The sequence below is a fragment of the Balaenoptera acutorostrata genome, chromosome 6, assembly GCF_949987535.1.
Source record: "Balaenoptera acutorostrata chromosome 6, mBalAcu1.1, whole genome shotgun sequence".
NCBI lineage: Eukaryota > Metazoa > Chordata > Mammalia > Artiodactyla > Balaenopteridae > Balaenoptera > Balaenoptera acutorostrata.
Genome location: NC_080069.1, coordinates 99620662 through 99637319, shown reverse-complemented (window position 1 = coordinate 99637319; position 16658 = coordinate 99620662). Strand labels below are relative to the sequence as shown.

Genomic DNA, 16658 nt, shown 5'->3' with positions numbered 1-16658 from the left:
CTCACCCACCACGCTCCAGCCACACTAGCCTTCCTTCATATCTCACACCCACCAAATGGCTTTCTGCCCAAGAGCGTTTGAACATGCTGCCCACTCTCCAGAATATTCTTCCCCTGAGCTTCCCAGGTTGGTACCTTCTTGCCATCAGCTGAAGAGCTACCTCCTCAGAGAAGCCTTCCTTGACCACCAGTCTAAAGGAACCACAGTCAGCCACTATCACAGCCCTGAATTTTAATTCTCTGCATAGCACTTGTTACTATCTGGTTGTTTCTTGTTTAATTTGCTGCTTTATTGCCTTCAATTCCTCATTATAAACTGGGGTCCAAGACCTTCCCTGTCTTGTTCACCATCGTATATCCAGTGCCCAGAATGGTGTCTAGCACATAGGAAGCTCTCCATAAATACCTATTAAGTGAATGGATGAATGAATGATGAAGGAGACCAAGTGCTGTTGTTTATAATTCAGAGAGACAAAGCCATCGGGCAGCATTTGGAGAGATAAGAGCACGGCGAGCTAGCCTAGCATGGCTCAGGCACATCAGAGGCGAGGCACTGGTCTGGGGGTGCTGTGAACCGCCTTCACATCTTCAGGGACAAAGCCCATAGTCAGAGTTTACTTCCTTTCCTTTCTACTCCTTTTTTGTTGATTATAAAATGATATTTAAAAAGCTACCACAATCCCATCACCCTAACAAAGAAGTTCTTTTCACATATGCATATTTCCTTCAAGTCTTTTTCCATGAGCAGAAGCAGTTTTCACAAAATTGCAATCATAGAATATATACTATTTAGTGGGATGTTTTGTTTTGGGTTTTTTTGCATTTTCAATTGTGTCATAAATGTTTTCCTGGTTACTCCAGATCTACATATTTTTCTATAATATTAATAATAGCTGGCATATATTGAGGGTCTCTGCCACTATATTATATGATTCAAGCATTATCAAGGATTGTCTCATTTTATCCTCACAATAACCTTATAAGATAGATACTATTAGTATTTCCATTATACAGATGAGGACACTGTAACACAGAGAAGTTAAATAATTTGTCTGAGGTAGCACAGCCAAGAAGTGGCATTCTGATTCCAGAGGCTGAGCTCTTCCCACTATGTTTTAGTGTCAAGTGGAAGTTACTTTATCATTCTCTGGCTATTGGATATTCAGTTCTTTAGCTGTATAATAGGGATAATAATAGTACCTCCTTCACAGGGTTGCAGTTTTTAGGATAAAGAAAAATGTGTTGAGTATATGTATAGGCAATTCATAGAATTCAAGCAGCCAACAAAAGAATTAAAAGACATTCCACTTTACTAGTAACTAGCAAAATGAATATTAAAAGAATAATGAAAGATCAATATAAAATATTGGCAAAGATTTGGGGAAGGGAGCATGTTCACACATTGTTGGTGGGAGAAGAAACTGGTGAAGATTTTTTGAATTGCAACTTGGCAGTTACAAGAAAAAGCATAAACTGGAATCTGGAAATTCCTCTTTGAAGCATCTTCCCTGACAAAACATCTGCCCATGGGCATAATATGTATGAACAAGAACACTCATAGTAGGATTACTGGTAATATTCACTGTATACCACCTAAATAGCTAGCAAAAAATAGAATGATTAAACTATGACACATCTGCACAATGTAATAGACTACCATTAAAAAAGAAGTGCATAGATCTACATAAGCTATAATGAAAACAGGTGTCATTAAGTAAAAAAGTAAGATTCAGAACATTATGTGCACTATTATCCCATTAATTTTTTTTTATTTAAAAAGTTATATGTGAACGGATAGGCAAAATGTAGTATATACATACAATGGAATATTATTCAATCTTAAAAAGGAAAGAAATCCTGACATATGCTGCAACATGGGTAAACCTTGAGGACATTATGCTAAGTGAAATAAGGTCATCACAAAAGACAAATATAATGCTTCTACTTATATGTTGCTATGGACTGAATGTTTGTGTCTCTGCTAAATTTTCATGTTGAAACCTAACCCCCAATGTGATGGTGTTGGGGATGGGGCCTTTGGGAGATAATTAGGTCATGAGGGTGGAACCCTCACGAATGGGATTAGTGCTCTTATAAAAGAGACCCCAGAAAGTTCCCTTGCCCCTTCTACCATTGAGGGCACAGCAAAAAGACAGCCATCTATGAACGAGGAAGCAGCTCTCACCAGACACCTAATCTGCTGGCATCTTGATCTCGGACTTCCAGCCTCCAGAACTGTGAGAAATAAATTTCTGTTGTTTATAACCTTCTCAATCTATGGTATTTTGTTAGAGTAGCCCAAATGGACTGAGACATATGAGGTGCTCAGAGTAGCCACAATCACAGATAGATACAGAAAATAGAACAGTGGTTACCAGGAGCTAGGGGGAGGGAGGAATGGGGAGTTATTGCTTAAAGGATCTATAGTTCCAGCTTTGCAAGATGACAAGGGTTCTGGAGATGGATGGTGGTGATGGCTGCACAACAATATAAATGTACTTAATGCCAGTGAACTGTATACTGGTTACAGTTAAATGGTTAAAATAGAAAAAAATTTTATACATAAAAAAAGGTATATGCAAGATACATATCCATACATATGACTTTACATGTAAACAAAGAGGATGAGGAGAATGTACACAAAACTACTGATGCAGGTTGAGGAGAAAGGAAGGTATGAAGATGTAATGTTAAAGAGGGAATTTCATTTTTTTCTATTTTATATCATTCTAATTTTTTGCATTGAGAATGTATTGGAAATGGATATTCACACAACGATTCCTTCTGTCCTTGGCTATGTCAAGTGATCAGCTCAACTGCATTATTCTGTACTTCCAGCCTCCACCAGTGCCTAGGAAGGGCACAGTCCACTGTAGATTCCAATGTGGAAATTTATGATAAGGTTTTAAATTCACACTGCAGGATAAATTGCTACAGTGAAGTTGGCACACAAGAAGAGGGGATTTTGACTTTGAATTGAAAAGTGGGTGGGGAAATGGAGCGTGAAACACTTTGTACGGCCTCTCCTTCCTTCCTCTTCTTTCCAGGTCTTTGTCTGTTGGGCTCCTTTAGTTTGAACGGTGGCTGGGGCATGCTAAACTCTTGCTGGGTGGATTGGAGATGGAACACTCGGTTACACAGTAACTAACAATAAGTGGTTGTTGAATGAAGGACAGAGCAGTGAGAGAAACTAAAGGAATTACTTCAAAGGAACCAAGAGGTACACAATGCCATCCCCTGGGGACTAAGCATGAGGGTGTTACTTCGGTTACCAGGGTGTAGCTGGGCCATTCTATTCTATGTCTTGATGGGGATGTCAGGTAGGGAGAAAGCATTGTCCCCTTCTATCCTGAGGGAGGGTATCAGGAAAGTCAGGCTAGGGGTCTCTCGTCTTAGAGGTGATGTTGGCTGCTGTTTGGTGCTTTCTGCCTGGTGGTGTACAATGGGCTTTGTTACTAAAGTGTCAAACATCCACCCAAAACAGTAGTGATGACTTAACTAACCAACCTGTTTGGATTCTTAGAAACCTTCCCACAGGATCAGCTACATCATTTGCAGGTGGTAGCGCAAAATGAAAATGTGAGGCCCCTTGTTCAAAAAATATTAAGCATTTCAAGAATGTGACATCAGAGATTAGGACAGGGGCCTTCTGAGCAAGAGGCTTTGTGAGACTGCCCGGGTCTCAGGCCCAGGAAACTGCCCCGCCATCCACATAAACACACACTCAGTCCCCATCTTTCTCCGACTCCTCCGTCTCTCATCGTCTAATTCCTCCCACACGGTTTCCTTAAGCCACCCCCTCAGTCCAGCGTCCCCTCACCTCCCTGACTTGCGGAATTCCATCATTCTCACGCGGTAGAGTTCTGACTCTTAGTTCTTGCATCTTGCAAACTCTGGAACCCCCGTTTCACCAGTTGTTGCCAGAAATGCTCCTCTACCTGTTTTCTGAATCAGTCCTGTCGGTGGGGATGAGGAAGGGGGTGGGGAGATTTGGAATGCTCTAATTATAGTTTGAAGTCCTCAACAGAGAAAGCTTTCACTAGTTCCTTCTGAATTACCCGAGGGCAACACCCCTCCAATGAAACCATTAACCATCTTCCAAAGGGAACAGTTTCATCTCATAGGATGAATATATATTTCTTCTATTAAGAAAATATTAACCCTTTTCCTCGTAGCACTATAGCCCTGGCATTACTGTGCTCAAAGGAACTTCCTTGGCCTACTTTTATTACAAAGAGCCCCACATTAGCTGAATTTTTTATCTGACTGGGATATCTGGAACTATTCTAAATAGTTCCTCTCTGATTCCCCAGTTTTTTCTTTGATGGAAAGAGGAAGCTGAGTTTCTGTCATCCCACCACATCTCAGCAGGTCAGAGAGAGGAAGACGGTAAGCCCGATTCTTAGGGGCCATCTCTGGGTGGGTAAAAAAACATCCATAATACGTGACAATTCCTTATTTATGGTTTTGATTAATCCTACTCCAGGGATCCTTTGTTACCAGCCCCTGTCCTTCTCCACACCTACATGCTTCCTTTCTGGAGGAGCAGGGAACTTCACCGGGCTCTAAACTTACACTGACAGAGTCAGTGGGCCCATGATGCTGCTACAAAATTCTTTTATTGAGCCCTTGCATCTTTGTGGCTCGAGCCTTTCAAAAATGTTTTGCTGGGACTTCCCTGGTGGTCCAGTGGTTAGGACTCCGCGCTTCCACTGCAGGGGTCCCGGGTTCGATTCCTGGTTGGGGAACTAAGATCCCGCATGCTGTGTGGTGCAGCCAAAAAAAAAAAAAAAAGTTTTTCCTCTTCTCACACCCCAGACTTTTCCCAAAGTCGCTCATCCTACAGAACTTTGTCTCCTTCTCTACCCAGGGAATGCCTGATTCTCTCCATCTCTAAGTATCTCTGTACTTTTGCTTATCTTCTTTCTTTCCCTTTACCTGTGCTCTGAACCCCTTCCATCTCCTTCAAAACTCTGTCCCACTGACTTCCCTCTTTTTCTGCCTCTGATCTTCAATTATTCCTTCTCTGGGTCCCTTCTCTGTGTTCAAAAATCTCCCATATTGAAATGACTTTCCCTTCACCCTGCCTTGCCCTTGAGTTTTCATCACATCTCTTTCTTTCACTTCACAGCCAAATAAATTGAACAAATATCCCTCGCACCCTGTCTCTACTTCCTCACCTCCCACACACCCTCAACCCATAGCAACCTGGTTTCCTCCTGACCTCTCCACTGGAACTGCTTTGACAAAGTCAATAGCCTCCTTCTGCCAATCCCAGTGGGCGCTTTCCAGTCCTCCTCTCCCTTGACCTCTCTGAGAGTCTCATGTTAATCACCCCATTCTTCAGGAAACTCACTTCCCTGGGTCTCCACACCTTTCTCTCAAGGTCCTCCTCCTACCTTCTTGGCAACTTACTCTTTTTCATGGTTAAATCATCCTCTCATGATGACAACAGAGAGACAACACCAGTGATTAGAGGTAGTCCATGGAACATGGGGTCCCAGTGATGTTGCTTACTGGGAATAAGAGAGAATCCCATGAATTGTGAGCCAAGAGCTTGGCAAACCCAGCACAGAGGTGCCTCAGGAGCTAAGGATGGTGTGTCCAGGTGCTTAAGTACTACGGAAAATGATGCATGTCTTTTCCTTCTCCAAGCTGTCTTTCAAAGTTCCCAGACTCCTTCCTACCAGGGTGGAGATATCCGAAATAGACGCATAGCCCCAGCACTCAGATGCCATCTGGCCCCATGACACTGAATAAATGCAAACAATCCAGCCTTCCAACTCTGAGGATCACGGGTGATGAATGACTGAGGTGCAGTCTCTCCCTTCGTGCACTAAAAGAACATTACTCTAGCAATTCTTGCCCTCTCTCTCCTACAGGATCAGTTTTTCACTCTCCACTGGCACACTCCCATCAGCATAAAAACATGCTGCTCTTCTTCCATCTTTGAAAAAAAAATTTCCCCGTCTCCCTTCCTCTTTGCTCCCCCTTCACAGGCAAAGCTCCTTGCAAGAGTCATCCATACTTGCTGTCTTCCATTTCTCTCCTCTCATTCTCTCTTAAACCAACCCTAGTTAGACTTCCTCTCCAGTTGCCCCAGCAAAAAACATTCTTATCACTAACATCTTCCATGTTGCAAATTTCAGTGGTCAATATCATTCCTTCTGTTATTTAACCTATCAGTGGCATTGGACATAGTTATTTATTCCCTCCTCCTTGATATTTTTTACTTGGCTTTTGGGTCATCTGTCTCTCATTTTCCACCTCCTACCTCCCCAGTATCTCTTTCTTAGTTTCTCTTGGTTCTGTCCATCCCCCCACCCCCCTGCCTTGGAATGGCCTCAGGGCCTAGTACTTTTTCTTTTCCTTTCCTCTATCTACACTCACTCCTTTGTGATCTTATTCTCAATTTTATCTCTAAGCTAATGATTCCCACATGTTTATCTTCAGCCCAGATTCCTCTTCAAACCTTTTGACATCTCTCCTTGGGCATCTAATAGACTTCTCAAATTCAACATGACGAAAATGAACTGTTCTTCTTCCAGTCTGCTCCACCCACAGATTTTCCCAATTCGGTTGACAGGAACCCCATCCTTCAACTGCTCAAACTAAAAATCCTGGAGTCAACCTTGATGCCTCCCTTCCTCTCACACTCCACATTCATCCATCAGAACTGCTGTTGGCTCCACCTTCACAAGATATCAAGAATTCAACCACTCTCCCCCTCCAGTACTATCACCTTGGTCCAGGCCTCCATCATCTCTCACTTGAATTATTAAATAGCCTCTCATCTAGTCTCCCTGATACTACCTTATCTCTACCTTTGCCCTCTTCTGCTTAATCTATTCTCAAAACAGAATCAGAGTGATCCAACATCTCTCCAATTCCCCCCTCCCACTCCCAGCTTCTGGTAACCACCGTTCTGCTCCCTGTTTCTTTGAGTTCAGCTTTTTTAGGCTTCACATATAAGTTAAATCATACAGTATTTGTCTTTGTCTGACTTATCTCTGACTTAGCATAATGCCCTCAAGATGCATTCATGTTGTCAAAAATGGCAGAATGTCCTTCTTTCTCATGGCTGAATAATGTTCCATTGTATATATGTACCACATCATCTTTATCCATTCATCCACTGGTGAACACTTAGGTTGTTTCTACATCTTGGCTATTGTGAATATGCTGCAATAAACATGAGAGTGCAGCTAACTTTTTTTTTTTTTTTTTTTTTTTTTTTAAAAGTCCCACTTCAACTTTATTGGATTAAAGCAAAATTAAATCTTGGCTATTCACAGGTATGTTACAGAGGACGAGGAAGCGTCCGGAAGAACCTCCTGGCGTTTAGTGGAGCTACAGGACACGAGGGCATTAACAAGCATCAGAACATCAAGCAGCCTTAGATTTCACGATCACTCCGAATAGGACATAGAAATACGGAAATACAGCCAGTTTCCACTGGGAAGAGTTCTTCGTGTACAAATGATATATATTTATATATATATATTTTTTTTTTTTTAACCAGTCACCGCTAAGGTGAGTTCTTTCTCTGCTAACAAGCAGCCGAGGATACAAAGTATCTTCAGCTAATTAATTCGAGCGGGTGTTTTCCGAGCAATACTTGCCAAATTAAAACTACCTCCCCATCAAAAAAACAAAAACAAAAACAGAAAAACAAAAACAAACAAAAAAACCAAAAAACACCTTCCCCCCTCTCCAAAATAAAAAAGGGGGGAGGGACATATTAGATTTCAGCGGGTGTAAAGATTCAGATGGCGACTCAGAGGAGGAAGATATTTCACATTATACAGTGAAATGCAAAGTTTCTTTTACATAAATTGTAGGGAACGTGAACATGAGGGTAAGAAACAATGACAAGGAGTCTCTCTTGATTACTGCCACTGGAATGCGGGAGGCGAGTTTATTTTTGGAAATGGGAGTGCGCAGAGCTAAGCGGAATTTACTTCTCCTAGAGGAAACGGACAAAGTTGTCCGACCGCCGGGTGCGCACCTTTTACCCGGATACAGCTGCGGAACATGTAGGAAGTTTGAAGTCGTGCTGCTTTCTCGTCCTCTAAAGTTCTGCCTCTTTATCATTTTCCCCTCCTGCCTTCGCCCTCTCCCTGCCTCCATTCCCGCGATGAGCCAGTCAGAGGGGAAATACGAGGAATCCCGAGAAGGTCGAGTACTTCCAGCCCCCCATCAAGTTTCCTCGCTCCAGCTTGAGGTATGCTCGGTCGCCTTTCTCCATCTGGATTAGAACTCCGTTGCTGGCGGCTTCCCGGGTCACGTCCTGGTCACCAGCGAAGGCTGAAATCACCGGCCACCCGTTTAACATGAGGCTCACCTGGATGGTCTGTCTGTTGTAGACTTTTACCACGTGGAAGTTAAAACTGTAGATCCCTTTGCGCGGGGCGATGAAAGTGCTGCGTTCTGAATCAAAGTTGTTCCCGATGTTCACTAGTACCTGGTCGAAGTAGATGATCATGGTGCGATTACTCATCTCGGACGGCTCGTGGTTGGTGCTTCTGATGGCAGAGAAAGCGACCTTAGCGCTGCCGGAGCGCACAGAGATGCCCAGAGCTGTGCCCGTGGGATCGGACGTAGGGTTGGAGTCGCAAACCACCAGGCACTTGCCCTCCAGCACGATGGGCTCCGTCTCATTCTGCCCGAGGGCCGGGCCCGCCAGCCATGCTGCCCCCAGCAGCAGCAGCTCCACGACGCCCAGCATCGCGGCGCCGGCGCCCACCCCGCCCCCCACCCCGGGGGCTGCCTGCGCCAGCCGCCCCCCCCCCCGCCCCAGCCCCGCTCCGAAACCCCCTCCTCAGCTCCGTGAGCAGCTCCACCGACGCCGCTCTGGACACTTCAGGTCTTCCTTGCACTCCTGGGCAAGCGTGCCCCCCGCGCGATGCTCCCGGAGCCCTGCCCGGGTCTCAGGGGTACCGCGGCTGCCCAGCCGCACTTGGATGCATAGCCGCTGCCGCTTGATCCTCGCTGCTTCCGCCGCCTCCTGCCCGCACCGGCCGCTCCCGCCGCCGCCGCCGATCTCGCAGCTAACTTTTTGATATCCTGTTTTCATTTCCTTTGAATATATATCCAGAATTGGGATTGCTGGGTCACATGGTAGCTCTATTTTTAATTTTTTGAGGAACCTCCATACTGTTTTCCATTGTGGCTATACCAATTTACATTCCCACCAACAGCCAACAAGGTTTTCTTTTTCTCTATATCCTTGCCAACACCTGTTATCTGTTGTCTTTTTTGAGACCAGCCATTCTAACAGGTGTGAGGTCATAGTTCATTGTGGTTTTGATTTGCATTTCCCTGATGATTACTGATGTTGAACACCTTTTCATGTACCTCTTGGCCATTTGTATATCTTCTTTGGAAAAATGTCTATTCAATTTTCTGCCCATTTTTTTCATTGGATTGTTTTTATTTGTTTGTCTTTTGTTATTAAGTTGTATGAATTTATTTTTTATGTTTTAGATATTAACCCCTTATCTGATATATGTTTTGCAAATGTTTTCTCCCATTCTGTCGATTTTTTCGTTTGTTGATAGTTTATTTTGCTGTGCAGAAGCTTTTTAGTTTGATGTAGTCCTGCCTGTTGATAGTCAAAGCAGACCTGAGAACGAACAACAAAGCCGGAGGCATCATACTTCCTGATTTCAAACTATATTACGAAGCTTTTTAAATTAAAACAGTATAGTACTAGCATAAAAATAGACACATAGGCCAATGGAACAAAATAGAGAGCCAAGAAATAAACCCCTGCATATAAGGTCAACTGATATTTGACAAGGGAGCCAAGAATACTCAATGGGGAAAGGATAGTCTCTTCAATAAATGGTGCTGAGAAAACTGTATAACCACATGCAGAAAAATGAAAACGGGCCACTAACACCACCCAAAAATTAACTTGAAATGGATTAAAGACTTAAACATAAAATCTGAAACCAAAACCCCAAGAAGAAAACAGGGGGAAAGCTCCTTGACATTGGTCTTGGCAATAATTTTCTGGCTATGACACCAAAAGCACAAACACCAAAAGCAAAAATCAACAAGTGGGCCTACATCAAGCTAAAAAGCTTGTGCACAGCAAGAGAATAAGCCTCTTAAACGTGAATTCATTCATCTTTTATCTAGGCAGTTTCACACTCAGATCCTCCCCACACTCCAGAGCAGTATCCGTGTCCAATATCAGCAGCAGTGCATCCATAAACATTCAGAGTATTTGGACTCAGTTGCCTTTTGATTTGAGGCCATAGGCCAGGAAATCTGAAGACAGAGTTCCCTGAGGCCTAAATGGAGTCAGTTATGAGAGCACATATTGATGGCACTGAGCACCAGGTCTCAAGTGACAGAGGCACCCACATGTGCTTTAGTAACTGTATCTGTGAAATGTCCTCTAAAGCATGGGGCTTAGAGCAAGGCACTCTCCCCTGGATCTCCAGGGGTTGAAACTGCATCTGCTGATGGAACACAGAGGAAAATATTGGGGGTCCAGGGCCTATGGCTGGCCATTCCTGCTTCCCAGTCTGTACAATAGGCAGAAAGATCATTCCCTTCCCTCTGCTCTGGGTAAACTGCCTAAGGATCGACATGGTATTATCTCGTGAAAGCTCTGAGCCTTTGGAAAATCGCTTCTCCTTGAGGGGCATGAAGAGTGCTGGTGCTGCGACCAAACTAGTGGCTACCAGAGGGGAGGGGGGTGCAATCTAGGGGTGGGAAAGTGGGAGGTACAAACTATTAGTTGTAAGGTAGGCTCAAGGACGTATTGTACAACACGGGGAATATAGCCAATATTTTGTAATAACTGTAAATAGAAAGTAACCTTTAAAATTGTATTTAATTTTTTTTTTAATTTTTAAAGAGTGCTTATGCTTCGGTTTCATGGTATTGTGCTGTGTCTTTCAGCTCCAAACCCATGCTTCTCCACTCTTCTTTATGATGCTCAGGCTGGGAGCCTGCAAACCTCATTTCTGCTTTGCCAGTTGGTTCTGCCGATGATAAGTCCTGTCCATAGGGGGCGCTAGTGGGAAGGGACTTGCTCTTTCCTGCCTGCCTCCTGACCCTGTGAGTCACCCAGCCTTGCTTCTGCAGCCCACCCCCACCTGCACCCGCACAGTGGCTGTTCCTCCTGTAGCAGCCCCTGAATCCCGCCTGCAGTTTTCCAGTGCTTGCAGGTCCAGCTTCGTTGTGTCCACCTCAGACATGTCAGCGCCAGCTGGCTGGCACCCCCTGCTCAGAGATCTGTGCTGCAGCTCCATGGGGTCCCTCTTCTGAGTTTTTAAGTTTTGGGTTTTTTTGTTTGTTTTTGTTTTTGGCCATGCCACGTGGCTTTCAGGGTCTCAGTTCCTTGACCAGGGATTGAACTCGTGCCCTCGGCAGTGAACGCGTCAAGTCCTAACCACCGGACCACCAGGGAAATCCCCCTGAGTTTTTAAGTTTTAATAATTACAGCATCTTCCCTTTCTTCCCTCCACTCTAGATTTCCACTCTTGTAGTTGCTTCCTGCAATTGCTACTCTGTAATTCCTTAGAGTTTTTCTTTTTACTTTTTCAATTACCTGGTTATCAATTCTTTGTGTTAAATGCACTCTTCACATGTCTGAGGTATTGTTATGGATTAAACGTGTTCCCTCTCCCTTCAAATTCATATATTGAAATCCTAATTTCCAATGTGATGGTATTAGGAGGTGGGGTCTTTGGAAGATGATTAGGTCATGAGGGTTGAGTCCTCATCTGTGGGATTAGTACACTTATAAAAGAGACCCCACAGAGCTCCCTAACCCCTTCTGCCAGGAAACAAGCCCTCAGGAGACATGGAATCTGTCAGCACCTTGATCTTGGCCTTCCCAGCCTCCCGAACTGTAAGAAATAAATATTCATTGTTTAAGCCACCCATTCTACGGCATTTTGTTATAGCAGCCCATGTGGCTTCTGTCTCCCATCTGGGCCCTGACTGGCGCAGGTTTAAATCCCAGCCTAACTCTTCCTAGCCGTGCAATTGTATTAGTCAACTTGAGTCAGATTATGCTGTGGTAACAAAATAACCCAAATCGCAGTGGCTTACAACAGAAATTTGTTGTGTACTCATGCATATGCTGGCCATTCTTGGCCATGGTCCTGGGATCCCGGCTGAAGGAGCAGTCCCCATCAGGGACGTTGCCATTTCTGCAGCAGAGGAATAAAGGAAGATGATGGGACCAGGCAAGAGTACTTTGGCTTGGAAACTGCATGTGTCATTTCTTCCTGCATTTCATTGGTTAAAGCAAGTCACATGGAGAAGTCTGACATCAATGGGGCAGAAAGTTTCATCCTCCATAAGGAGGGGCTCTATAAGGGAAACATTCAAATGTTTTAAACAATAATACATTCAACCTATCACAGTGATCTTGAGCATCCCCAGGTAGTAGGCTGGGCTGTTCTAGTAGCACTGAGCCCTGTGGCACTGTGGGGCTGCCGTGTGTGTGTGTGTGTGTGTGTGTGTGTGTGTGTGTGTGTGTGTGTGCTAAAACAGCCTAAAGCACTGTCCCCTGGAAGCTGGCTTCTGCAGTGTGTGACACTGAAGGGAGGGTGACACTGAAGGGAGACAGCCTCCCATTCTGAGAAATGGCCTGGGGACCTAGCACCAGCGGCAGCAATCAGCGATGCATGCCTCAACTCTCACTGAGAACTTCCACGCGATGCTGGACCAAGAGAGAGCAGTGGCAGGCGGCCGTGCTCGAGACGGCCTGGTAGCCGCCTGAGCACCCAGCCCTCCCTGCAGCCCACACACAGAGGCAGGCGCTGGCGGCCCTGCTCCCTGTAGGTGGCAGCAAGGATGCCCCAGGGCTGCCACTGGGGTCAAAACCCCACTTCTGGGATTTTGAATTTACCAGAATAGGGAAACCAGGAAGTGGGGTGGGAAGCAGGCTTGGAATCATTCCATTTGGATTTTAAAAGAAATCTGACTTTATTTGTAACTCCAGCTGTTAAAGTGGTACGTTTCAGTTATTTGTTCTAGTTATCTTTCACACTGAAATTAGATTTTTTCTGATTACATAAATAACATGATGATGTTTAATAATAAGAACTATTCATATAAATATCTGGACAAAGAAAAGTCACCTAAAACCTCACACTCTAAGCCCACCACTGGTAATGTTGGTGATCAGCTTTCTTGCACCTCTTTTGCATTCATATATACACACGGGTAGATATAAATTTCCATAAATGAGAAGGTATTGTTAATTTTTTTAATCATCAACCCCTTCCACTCCCATCCCCTACTCCATACATGCCCCGCCAGTGATCCTTGTTCCCAGTCTGGTATGTGCCCTTCTTCTCCTCCACACCCATACAAGCCTATACAGTTTGTTATCTATGGCCATGCTCTATTGGTCTTTGTTTTAGAAAATGAGATCACCCGTTTCCTTGCATCTTCTCTCTGTCATCAGTGCTCTTGGAAATCCCTCCAGGTCACCTGGAAGGGCTCCAACTCTTCTTAAATGGCTGCTTAATATTCTACGGCAAAAAATTGCGTTAAGTTGGAATTTCTCCACCCACTTTCTCCAAGGACTCTGATCCTTGCATATGCGGGAGAATTCTGAAGATGCACTGGGAAGGCAGTGTGGTACAGGGGGAGACCAGGAATTTGAGACTGAGGACCTAGTTTTCTTAGTACCAGCTGAGACTAAACTAGGAAGATTATGGCAAAAGAGCCTTTTAAATGATGATGATGTAATGCTGCTGCTGCTAATGGCCATTATTTGCATTTATTGGTTTTGACTTTCTTACTAACTTTATTGGTTTTTTTCTAAGTTTATTTTTTCAATAATGAATGCCTTCCCATGTTTCAAAACATCAAAACGTATACAGGGCACACATGGAAATTCCCCTTCCTGCTCCTGTCTCCCAGCCGCCTGGTTCCCCACCCCATAGAAGACCACTGTTACTGGCTTCTCATATATGTGCTTTACAAATTATAAATAATTTTGATTTTCTTTATTCCATTTACTCCTCCACCACGCAAAGCAGTAGACAGATCCCGGCCCGTGTTACATATGAGGAAGCGGAGGCCAAAATTCAGAGACTAAGCACCACCTGGCCCAGGACCCCCATGGATTGGACCCCAGGTCTACTCGGCTGGCTTTCTATGCACCAAATGAGCTCACCCAGCGGCTCAACGAAAGGGAGCTGATCAGAAACCCTTCTCTAGGGACTTCCCTGGTGGTCCAGTGGTTAAGACTCCAAGCTTCCGCTACAGGGAGCATGGGTTCGATCCCTGGTCAGGGAGCTAAGATCCCACGTGCCACAAGGTGTGGCCAAAAAATAAATAAATAAAAGGAACCCTTCTCTAGAGCGAGCACTCACCCATCCCACTGATTTATCACTTTAGAAAGCCTGGATTTTTCTCCCCAGAGGCATTTTCCTTTTCCTTGCCACAGAGCTGATTCCCTGAGCAGCGGGAGGTGGCCGAGCCAAAGACTGTCCCGCCCACGTTCTTGCAGCTGGAGCTTCTGGGAAGGCCAGTGCTCGTGCAGCTGGGCCTCCTGTGCCTTCCCTCTCTCTGCCTGTGGCTGCCCCCAGGGCCTCGGGACAGAGGCTGCCCGTTCATGTGTCTGTTTTGCTTCCTCTGCCGGGAAGCTTTTCCTGATGCCCCTTGATTAAAATCCTCTGATACCTGGTTGAGAAAGAGCACCTGGGTGCCCCTGGCTTCATTCACCTGGTCATCACAACAAGCCCACAAGACAGACACGGGGAAGCTGAGGGTGGCTCAGAGATGCCAACCGACTTGCCTAAGACGCCGCAGCATGCACGTGGCCCTGCTGGGACTTAGACCAAGGCTCTCTCCTGCCAGTTCCCACGCCTGGTCTGGTATACCAGGCCACCTCCATGGACCGCCCATGCCCTTGGCTTCTGCCTCTAGTGTGCCGGCAGGATTATGCAGAGGTCTCAGGCTTGGGGATCAACAGAAGGGCGTTGAGGCCCGGCTTTGCCAGCTCTGTCATTTAGGGCACATTCCCAATCACTCTAAACTCTGCGCAGTTGAAAAGTGGAGATGCTAAGACAAATCCTAAGGCCCTTGTGAGGTCCCAGCATGAAACGAGAACAGGAGGCCATGCACACAGCACACACTCATCTCAGGGCTTGGTTGGATGGGAGCAGTAAAGGCTGTCGATGATGATTTAAAAACTCACTTATGGGACTTCCCTGGTGGCGCAGTGGTTAAGAATCCACCTGCCAATGCAGGGGACACAGGTTCGAGCCCTGGTCCGGGAAGACCCCACATGCCGCGGAGCAACTAAGCCCCTGTGCCACAACTACTGAGCCTGTGCTCTAGAGCCCGTGCACCACAACTACTGAAGCCCGCGTGCCACAACTACTGAGCCTGCGCTCTAGAGCCCGTGCTCTGCAACAAGAGAAGCCACGGCAATGAGAAGCCCGTGCACCGCGATGAAGAGTAGCCCCTGCTCGCCGCAACTAGAGAAAGCCCATGTGCAGCAATGAAGACCCAACGCAGCCAAAAATAAATAAATAAATAAATTTATTTAAAAAAAAAACAACAACTCACGGGGAATTCCCTGGTGGTCCACTGGTTAGGACTTGGGGCTTTCACTGCTGTGGCCCAGGTTCAATCCCTGGTTGGAGAACTAAGATCCCGCCAGCTGCACGGCGCGGCCAAAACAAAACAAAACAAAACCCAAAAAACCCCACAAGACTCACTTATTAGATCTAGTTCTCCTCCCTTGCTCCTGGCAGACAGAGACCTAGACTCCCCAGTCTTTGAGTTTGAGGCACTGTTTTGCACAGGACGGTTGACATTTTGAGCTGGGCTGTGAAGGATGACTAGTCAGACAAACAAGGGAGAGGTTGCCAAAACCAGCAGGTGTGAGACCACTGGGGTTTTCCAAAAATGATGGCTCTTCCCATGTGTCTGGACCTTGCAGGTGGCCTGAGGGGGCACAGGGAGAGCTAAGCCTAGAGAGGTTAAAAGGGACCAGTGCAAGGGGAATAGATAACAAAATTGGCTTATGGCTTGGGGTGGGTCCATGATGGGGGTCAACAGACCTCTAAGTCTGAGGCTGTTTTAAGCAGGATGGAAAAAACCCCAGAACTTTCTGAGTGCTTCCAGCTACCCCACAACTGATTGGCAGCAAGAACAATATTTTTGTTGTTGGATGAACTCATCTTTTTCTCTTCCCAACTGCAAGTTCCTTATGGATAATTCTGTTTTCCCTAGATTTATCCATCTATGCTTCCCACTGCTAGGAAAATTTCAGATAAAGATGATCCATTATGAATTTGGGAGGAGAAATACTTAGGAATGTTCCTGTAAAATCAGAAAGGTTTTGATTATTGGGATGAAGGAAGGATCAGACTAAAATAAGAAAAAACAAAACAAACAGAAAGCTGCCTCTTAGCATGGCCTGTCTGCAACACAGCAAAACAAATCGGTAAGTTTCTTACTAAAACTGTGGGGAGAACAATTCTCTAAAGTGTATATTGAACAACAGATGGTACATAGAAAAGAATAGCAATAGTACACGTAATTTCCAATTGTACACATACAACGTGCACCAGCACTTGCTTTGTTTGATATGCCGTCTTCATTGTTTTATTTTCATGAACATATTTATAAGCATAACCTAGTTTCCCCAGGCCTTGCCAGCCT

General features: G+C 45.2%; 1 protein-coding gene across 1 annotated transcript; it reads right to left on the bottom strand.

The window, feature by feature from the left end:
• Positions 1–7235: 7235 nt before the first annotated feature.
• On the bottom strand, positions 7236–8761 carry LOC130708455 (cerebellin-1). Its single transcript, XM_057548816.1, has one exon. The coding sequence runs from the start codon at positions 8725–8727 to the stop codon at positions 8146–8148; it is 582 nt and encodes a 193-aa protein (XP_057404799.1). The 5' UTR covers positions 8728–8761; the 3' UTR covers positions 7236–8145.
• Between the last annotated feature and the right edge of the window lie 7897 nt (positions 8762–16658).

Bases quoted from the DNA above. Each gene is read 5' to 3' on its own strand.
- LOC130708455 (XM_057548816.1), bottom strand. From the start codon at position 8,727: ATGCTGGGCGTCGTGGAGCTGCTGCTGCTGGGGGCAGCATGGCTGGCG.